General features: G+C 36.6%; 1 protein-coding gene across 4 annotated transcripts in view; it reads right to left on the bottom strand.

Annotated features, from left to right (window-relative positions):
* Positions 1-9836, bottom strand: part of LOC126733366 (DNA topoisomerase 3-beta) — a 97940-nt gene that overhangs the window by 10729 nt on the left and 77375 nt on the right. For all 4 annotated transcript variants that reach the window (XM_050436631.1, XM_050436632.1, XM_050436629.1 and 1 more), the window contains 3 exons: positions 8741-8911; positions 8278-8406; positions 7951-8163 (listed from right to left, as the gene is read on the bottom strand). In XM_050436631.1, the coding sequence (XP_050292588.1) occupies positions 7951-8163; positions 8278-8406; positions 8741-8911 (513 nt within the window). The remainder of the gene's footprint in view (positions 1-7950; positions 8164-8277; positions 8407-8740; positions 8912-9836) is intronic.

Below are 9836 nucleotides of genomic sequence, written 5' to 3'. Positions count from 1 at the left end.
TGCTATGGGGCAATAAAGAAGAAGATGATCCACCGACTTCCCACACCTCTTACACATATAACACTAATCAAGAACAATAATACACCTTTTGTGAAGGTTTTCAGTTGTAAGAATCTTAGCTAAAGAAGCAGACCATGAGAAAAAAGCTACCCTTGGAAGAACCTTCAATTGCCACACTATTCTCCAATGGAAAGAAGTAAGAGTAGGAGGGTGGAAAGAAAGATAAAATCCTCTAACCTTTAAGTGATGCAGGACAACCAGAAAAAAAATTAAAACAATGGAAAAATAAATGGATATGACCTAGGAGTTAGCACCTAGGCCTGACTTGGAGTTAGCACCAAGCGGGGAAACCACTAAAAGTTAGCACCTAGGGTAGACCTAGAATCAGCACCATACCAAAAGAGACCAAACGGCCATTTTTTTCATTTATCAAAATATTGACTATCCCCTTAAGGTGTACAATAGATTGCTTATAAAGGATTGCTAAACCCTAGTTTTAATTGATTAGGAAACCCTAATTGCCTTATTACAAAAATAACTTTGCTTCCAAATTAAAATACTAATAGCCTAATAAACTACTAGGACCTAAAACATAAAAATACAGTTGACTTGCAAACATAAATAATACTAAATAAAAATCTTCTTGTGTCTCCAGCATCATTCTCCTCTGGTTGGAGAAAACTCGACCTCGAGTTTTAAAGCATTGAAGGATTAGGATGTTGACAAGTAACACTTGCTTCAAGTTTGGAATCACCTTAGGGAGCACAAGAAAAAGAAAAACCTTGAATTCCACCACATCAAACTCATTTGGAATAACAAAATCAATGTGTGGGATCAATATAATCTCATCTTGAACCTTATGAACCATAGGAAAAAGTGTGGTTTTAACCTCTTCGACTTCACCAAGATGTAGATCTTCAAGCACCGTGGATAGTTGATCAAAAGCACATTCAACAACTTCAACTTTCACATCATGTGCACCCTCAAGCTTGCTGCTTTGTTTTTGAGTGGGTGCCATTATCTTTTCTAGATTAATCCTAGTGATTATTTGCTCCCCCAATTTCCACGACATAGGTGAAACATTCTGATTTTCCTTTCTTACACTAGCAAAAAGTGAACTAAGAAGATCCAAGGAAATGTCTTCACTTTCATCTATGACCAGATTCATAATTGTTTCCATAGCTGAAAGTACAACAGGTGGATAGTTGGACCTAATTATCTTTAAGAAATTTTGAAACATCTCAACAACTAATGCATCACACTCAAGATCCAGCATCACCAAGCATAACTTGACCTTTGCAATGGTATCAAGAATTGAAACCACCTTCTTATAAGAGCGAGTAGACACGTGAGGCATATTTTCAAATACTGCCACAATCAACTGAAATATTTCTTTCATTTGCTCATCCTTATATAGGGCATCTGGTGCTGTTATCCTTGTAATCTCAATAATGCAAGATACAACTGAAACCTTCACATCCATTTCAACATGTCTCAAAAGTTTATTAGCAATCAATGCCTTCACTGAGGGTAAAAGTGCATCTCACATTGATTTGGATGGTTCTTGCTCCACATATGCTAACAAATTTTCAACTTTATCAAGAAGAGTAAGAAGATCATCAATGGAGGAAGGAGGGTTAAGGAGTCTATTCCCAACCTCCTTAATTTGCTTCTCAAGCTTTCCATCAAAGGAAGTCATTTTCAGCTATGAGGCACAAAATAGTGAAACACAGAGATTGAAACTAAATTTTCTGCTCAAAGTTGAAGCGCATAGGTTGACTTCTGGGTCTAATGGTTTTTTTTTTTTTTTTTTTTGGCAATTGGGCTGGTGAAACTTGGGCTATCATTTTTTTTTTTTTAATCATATATATATATATATATATATTTTTTTTAAGTGGCAAGTTGGGTTGGTATATCTTTTATGGGTTGAAACAAGTGTGTATTGAGACATCCATCTAGAAATAATTTTTCTTTTACATCCCAAGAGTAGTACATACACTTCAAGTCTTTAATCCACATTCAAAATAATATAATTCAACAAAAATATAATATCTATCTAGAAATAAGTTCTTTACACCCCAAAAAAAGTGCATACACTTCAACCCAAATTCAAAATAACATAGTTCAACAAAAATAAAATAACATAGTTCAAAAAAATAAAATAACATAGTCAACAAAAATATAATATCCTCAGGGTTTGTAAAGTTTCAATTTCCAATTATATCTCTTGTAAGTTTTTGTAATTACTTGCTTTTCTTTTTAAATTTAAAATATAGGTTGGATATAAAAGTTATTTGACAAATATAAAATAAAATGAATATTTATTTGTTATACTAGTTAAACGGATTGTGTTAAATGGGTCGTTTTGGGTTGACACAAATAAATTGGCGTGTCAAACGTGTCTATTGCGGGTTACGCGGGTTGACTCGCTTACAACACGTTTCTTATCGTGTCGTTTTCAGGTTGACTCATTTATGACCCAAACCCGCTAAGGCCCTTCCCTAACCCGCAAAAATCCGTATCGAGTTCGTGTCGTGTCCGTGGGTTGGGTCAAACATTGGCTCCCCTAATTGAGAGTGAAACAGGACACTAATGCTGCTAGGAAGAAAGAACTCAGATGGGACTATCGGGTTACCTCTGATATGGGTTCGATGGACTGGCTATTTGTTGCAACAACGGTGGTCTTGTGATGGCTGTGGGCAGTGACTTTGGGATGACTGGGTGAGTTCGACATTAAAGAATTCTTGTAGTACTGTTCTAGTGGAGTGGGTTGGCGACGTGGTACTCTGAGACGGCAAGGTGGAGCAGTGTTGCATTGAGACAAAGGAGGAACTCAAAGTGGTCGGGGAATAGGTTGGTGCTTCAATCATTTATTGGGATGGCAGCGTTGGCTTTCCAATGGGTGGTGGCGTGTGAAGAACCTTTTGAAAGAACTTGACCAAGTCTGGCTGTGGGGTTTGTTGGTTGTTGGGTAACCTTTTGGTGGCTTGATACGTGTGGCCCCGTGGGTATTGATAGATGGTTTTCTGATGTTGGTTTGGCAAAGATGTGGAAAGGGATTTTGAAGGTGGTATGGTGGCTGGATTTCTAGTGGTGGAAAAATATGGTGAATGTCTTTTTTTTTTTTTTTTTTTGGTCTAGTTCTGGATTGACTTGCGATGATGCTTCAAACAAATCGGTGTTTGCTTTGATACCAAAACTGACGCAGGACAACCAGAACAAAATTAAAACGGAAAAATAAATGGATATGACCTAGGAGTCAGCACCAAGCGAAGAAACCACTAGAAGTCAGCACCTAGGGTAGACCTAGAGTCAACACCAAACCAAAAGAGACCAAACGGCCATTTTTTTTCATTTATCAAAATATCAACTATACCCTCAAAGATTACAATAGATTGCTTATAAAGGATTGCTAAACCCAAGTTCTAATTGGCTAGGAAACCCTAATTGCCTTATTACAAAAATAACCTTGCTTCCAAATTAAAATACTAATAGCCTAATAAACTACTAGGACCTAAAACATAAAAATACAACTGACTTGCAAACATAAATAATACTAAATAAAAATCTTCTTGCATCTCCCGCATCATAAAGCCTCTACTCCTAGCTAGTCTCCAACAAACCTTGTTAGGGCCAAAGCCCCTCACGGTTGAAGAGTAGACAATGCCCATAAACCGATCAAAAGATTCTTGCTCCCAATCCTAAGATGGACGATGAAATCGAACATCCCAATGAATCCTCCCACCAAACCAACCCATAACCTCCGCCACTGAAGCATCCCTTGCCCTACTAAGATAGTGAAGTTCTAGAAAATCCTCTTTGAGGGTACAATCCCCACACCACACATGCTTCAAAAACTTCACTCTAGTACCATCACCCACCTCATACCGTAGGAGTTCAGAAAAGTTCAACCAACCACTTCTAATAAAATTCCAGAGGCTAACACCATATACGCACTTGTCACCTTTTTCATGCACCAACCACCCCAAACATTCCCATATTTTGCCTCTATAACCTTCCTCCATAAAGCATCTGTCTCTATGCCATACCTCCACAACCACTTGCCTAACAAGGCAGAGTTAAACTTCTCAAACGACTTATACCTAGCCTCTCAAGCTGCACAAGCCTACAAACCTTAGCCATTTCACCAGGTGTAATTTAGAATTACCACTAATACCACTCAAAAGAAAAATATGTAAAAATTGTTAGCCCCCTCATATCTCTCTCCCTTAGACTCTTCCTTTGTAAACTTCCCATGTACTAGGTGGCACCCCCTTTTTGTGCTTTTTAAGGAAATTATACTTTCCTGTAAGAAGAAAAGAAAAAAAGAAAAAAAAAAAAAAAAATCTCTCTTAAGACTCCAGATTGCATTATGCCAGTAGACGCTACTCGCATATAATAGATCTTTAGAGCTTAAAAGTTTTATACATTTTTTTTTATAGGTAATAATATTTTTATTCAAAAAAACTGAACATCATGTTCACGGTGGTGAACATGATGAAAAAGGTTTTATATTTAATTGTGCCCAATAACATGTTCATATATATGCTGGACAATAGGCCAACCAACTTAACAGTAGTCCATTTGAGGAAAAAAAAAAAAAAAAAAACAGAAAATATGATCTTAACAGGTACATCAAGGTTCATAAGCTACACTGTCAAAAAAATTAAAGTTTAAATTTAAAAAAAAAAAAAAAAAAAAAGGATTCATACACAACTTTCTTTGAACTTTGTGTATTGATGCCTTAAGGACAATAAAAGTGCATATTATATCAAATTGTCAGAATGGAAAAAATTGTAATCTTACACGATTGTGACAAATTTTTTAGTGACACTCTATTAGAGTATTGTTCTGTCCAAATACCAAAGAATTTTACCATATAAACAAAAATAATTGAACAAAGGCAAAAGCAGGAATACTGTGGAGTGAATTGAATTAAGGCAGTACGATTTTTTTTAGGTAATAAGAATTACTATTAATAATAAAATAAGTACAACAGTACATTGGATGCAGTGAGTGTACTGAGTGTATACCAACCTACAACACAAACAAACTCTAAAAAATGAAAAGTCTACATTACCATTGGGTCTATCCATATCTACTAATATCCAATGAAATAATGAGTTGACAAATACTGACTTAACCCTTGCACCTGACAACTCCTGCCCCCCAAAGGTTCTTCCATTTCTCTCTCTCCACAAAGTCCACATCAAGCACAATGGTACTAGGTTCAAGACTTCAAAAGGGGCTTGGTTTCCTTCTGTATCCTCACAGCAGGCTAGCAAGCATACACATGGATTTAGTCACCATTTCTATCTAGTTTCCAATATGCTGTCTTCTGTCCAAAGCTGAACCCATTGAGAATACAGTAAATCAAACAGGGCAGGGAGACAATAATTCCCAATCCTGCAATTGCCTAACATAGATAGGGTACTAATGCACTACTTTACCCCTAACATCCAAATAATCACTAACCCTAGCATGTTTGTTAGCTGCAATTTGGAAAGGATCATAAACTAACGTAAACTAACCAATTAAAAGCCTTGTTCCCACACCATGCATCAAGCCATATACCCTCACCCTCATGCCATCCCCAATTTTAAATCTAATAAATTTATAGGACTCCCAAAACCTGCTCTTATTCCTCTCCACACTCCCACTCCATGTGGAAATTCTACTCCGTCTGTAGTCCACAGGGAATCTTGCTCATATTTAATTCTCAGAAGGCATCTCCACAATTGGTCATTTCCCTGAGTAAAGCACCATATTCACTTATCCAACAATGCAAAGTTGAAGGAGCTTAAATTTTTAAAGCAGACCAGAGCGGCCAGTCTGACCAGTTGAACAGTGAACTGGGACCTAGACTGGTATGGTCCACATTAAAAAACCAGGAAAAAATTGGAAGGGCTCAAAACCAGTCAAACCGCTTCCTGGTTTTGAGCAGTTTGATCAGTTTTGGCCCCTTTTTAATTACTAAATTTTTTCTTATCTTACAAAAGAAAACCTTGTATATTATTTTTTTGATAAGTAACAATCTAATATATATATATATATATATATATATATAAATAAATAAATAACCCTTATATGTTAGGTTTACACATAAGCTAGCCCAACATTAAAAACTAAAGAATGTTAGGCCCTTGCAAAAACTAAACAATGTATTCATTTTTGAAATTCTTGATGGAGAGGTATTTCTTGAGGAGGAAGTATAGTATCCCCTTTCATTTCAATCTGGGACTTTCAATAAGTCTTTCTTACAAAACAATAAGTCCCTCATTGATTTTTTTTTTTTTTTTTAAATTGGTAAGTTATAGGTGCACCCAATGGGAATCCAAGATTGAAAAAAATAAAATGATATTAAGAATGTTTGTACTAATAAAGGAGCCACTCTTTTTCTCTGCCTTTCATTCTAGAGAAGAAAAGTTCCAAATTTAGCATGATTTTTTTTTTTTTTTGATATATAACGTAAGAACTTTTTATTAAAGAATAGCCAACCCAAGTACACTGAAAATGTACTACAGTGGCATGAAAATTTGCATGATAATTAACTACAAGTGTTTATAAATCTTCTTCCAAGGTCAAAACAAGAAATACCTCTGAAAAATATTTTGAAACATCCCAAAATAAAATAGAAAACCATATAAATTTATTCTATTTAATATTATTAAATAATTATTAATTAAATTATTTATCAACCACTGTTTGAACCCCAGTTGGACTAGAAAACTAAAAACCACTCCCGTTTCCCAGTTCTTTGCCCAGTCCAGCTTTTAGGAGGGGAAAAAAGGCCAAACTGCCCCATTCTCAATGATAGTGTCACCTGTCTCCAATCTACCAGATGATTCATGTTGCAGTCTCTCAAATCTATTTGTAACACTTACTGGTACCATAAACAAAGACATCAAGTATATGGGCAAGCTCAATAGGGTACTCTTAATAATAGTGACTCAACCCCACACACCCGCGCCCCCCCCCCCCCCCTCCCCCCCCCAAATTCTTCCCCTCTTGAGAGAGAATTTCTCCCACACTGCTACCCAACTCTTGGTCCTTTCAATTAAATCATTCTAAACTAAGTGGCCACAATAGTAGGCCCATATAATCCTTTGCTAAGAACCCACCTTACATCTTATATAATCTTATTCAAATTGACCCTCAACCCATAACTGTTTCAAACCAAATCAACACCCATCTCAGTGCTCAGATATTTTCCATATTTGCATTACAAAATAAGATAGTGTCAACAACATATAATCAATGGGGAATTACTAGCTCCTCTCCTCTCCTCCCTCTATCTTGAAGCCCAACAATCTTCCTCCCATCACTGCTATAGTAATCATCCTACTAAGCACCTCAATCTATAGGATAAATAGCAAAGGTGAAAACAGGTCACCTTCTCTCTACATTATTAAACAAAATTATAGTCAGTGAGACATGTAAGGTATGTGCCAGACAAATGTACATATACAGAAATGTTCAGCTGAAATAAGGATATTGACATGGATGGATAGAAATACGGGGATGATCAAAGAAAGGAACGGGTGCAATCAGGGCAAGCGAAAGATGGTACAAATTCAGGACAACGCAAGTCATTTACAAACAATTTGATAACATGGAATACAGACCAAAGGTTGCACCAGTATTTGAATTGAAGGTGATCAAAGCAAAAAAGAACACAATTACATAAGTGCAAAGGAACATGATCCATTGATCCCACACTTACGGAAAAGATCAAGCACCACACAAAGCTAAATGGCGGAAAGTATTTGTGCAGCAAACCCCAAGGACCAGGGATTAGGGCTTCAATAAGCAGGTTGAGAAATACACAAGGCATAATTCCCCTTTTTAATTGGAAGATAACAGTGAGCAAGTAATAAAAGAAGCACTGGGGGGGGAGGTGGGGGGGGGGGGGGGGGGGGGGGGGGGGGCAACAAGATGAAATTTTCTCACCTGCTTAACAAAATAAGTGAACTTTTGTTTGAACTGTTGTAGGACATGCTGCACAACACGAAAATGATCCATTTGACCTTTAGCAACAAGAGTAATCTGTTGCTCAATGAAACTTCGAATATCTGGCAAACAGAGATCTGGATCAATACATTGATAGCCTCTTATCAGGGTGATACCCAGGCTGGTTGGAACCAACTTCCTGCCTGCTTGTACCTGCAATTTCATTGTAAAGAGAATATTCAAATCTTGGAAAGAGAATTTTTCTACACAAACCCATGGAATGTCCCAAATGAGACAAGTCATTTAGCAATATAAAGATTCAGAAACCTGCACATAGTTGCGCTCACATATGTTGTTAATATGCACAGGTATTGAAGCATCAGTGCCTATTCCATTCTTCTCCATCAGGGAAATCAGTTCACTCTCACTAAGATAATCTGGAGGCATGGTACTCCCCTGGAGATTGTTTGAAATTCAGATATCATCAATAACATAATAAAATGCACCATCAGTATATCAAGATATTTGATTTTAGCTTTTTCCTTTCCTTGTTTTCCCCTTATTCAATATCATCTTAGAGAGTAGCATATCACCCTATCCTTAAAGGAGAGGCAGCATGTTAGAGCCAAACTCTCTACCCATCAACCAACCCCCAGCCCCATTTCTCCACCCCCAAAAAGGTGAATACAAGAGCATTTTGAATTTCTAACAGCTCAAACGAAATTAAAAAATGGATAAATGGAAAATTGTAAACAAATATAATAGTTTTTTAGGAGGATAAAATTACTACCTCATATAGCTCCACTTTTGAAGCTTCTATCTTCTCTCCTTTTGTAAACCGAGGAAGATTTCTCTCAGTTACTGCCAACCATGGCATAATAGATGTAAATCCTTCATCTATAACGCGCTGCCCAGTGCAATGGAAGCATTCTCCACCAATTGAAAATTTGACCTTTGTCCTGGAATAGATTAAAAGAATAAATGGCTTTCTTCAGCACCATACATGATGCGTATGAAGGGGAAAAACCTTTGCTCAAAACAGATTAAAAGTAGGCAAAAGCTTTGAGCCTAAAGAGCATTTGCAACTTAATCACAAAAGAAGAGAGAGAATGCAGTGGTCATAAGTCAATTAGTTCATGAATTCATGCTTGACTACATTTAATTACCTACAAAAACGGTGCTGAATATGAGCAGAGCTTTAAGAGCTTTACTTGTGCAAATACTACAAACCCAAGCTTGAGTCCAGTCTGACTGTAGATCCAAATAACCACGTTTGAGCAATAGCTTGAAAATTTTTAATTAAGCTTGGCTTAAGTAGCAAAAAGAGTTAACTTCAAGCTTTTGTTTGAGATCAAGCCAAAGCTGAAGCTCTGTTTTAAAACCACACAAGCATGCACTCTTAAATGAAATCTAACTCCAATGGTTCTTCCTCCCACTATAGTGATGGGATAGAGGAAGGGTTCAAGACCACTGAGTGTGTGCTTGTCAATTAATATTATTATAAGGATTAGTTCCTATTTTAGTCCCAAAAATTTGCCTTATATGTGAAGATGGTCTCTAACGTTTTAAATATGTCAATTTAGTCCCGAACCTTTTGATATTGTGTCAAAATAATCCCTACCGTTAAGTAGTGGATGAAAAAAGTTAACGTGGCTAACGGTGATAATAAAAAAAAAATTAAAAATAAAATCTGCCACATGGGCTGCCAAGTGGCCTAAATTAATAATTAAAATAAAATAAAAAACTAGAATGGACCTTAAACAACCAAATCTTTAAAAATTCTCATGCCATATTTCCTCCTCACCACCAGCATGAATCTTGACTCAAGCAAAGATCTCTTTCTCTCTCTCTCTCTCTCTCTCTGTGTGTGAGAACCCCATGCTTTG

This window comes from Quercus robur, chromosome 6 (assembly GCF_932294415.1).
Source record: "Quercus robur chromosome 6, dhQueRobu3.1, whole genome shotgun sequence".
In the NCBI taxonomy this organism is placed as follows: domain Eukaryota; kingdom Viridiplantae; phylum Streptophyta; class Magnoliopsida; order Fagales; family Fagaceae; genus Quercus; species Quercus robur.
Note: the sequence above shows the minus strand (reverse complement) of the source record. Positions and strands in the feature narration are given on the sequence as shown.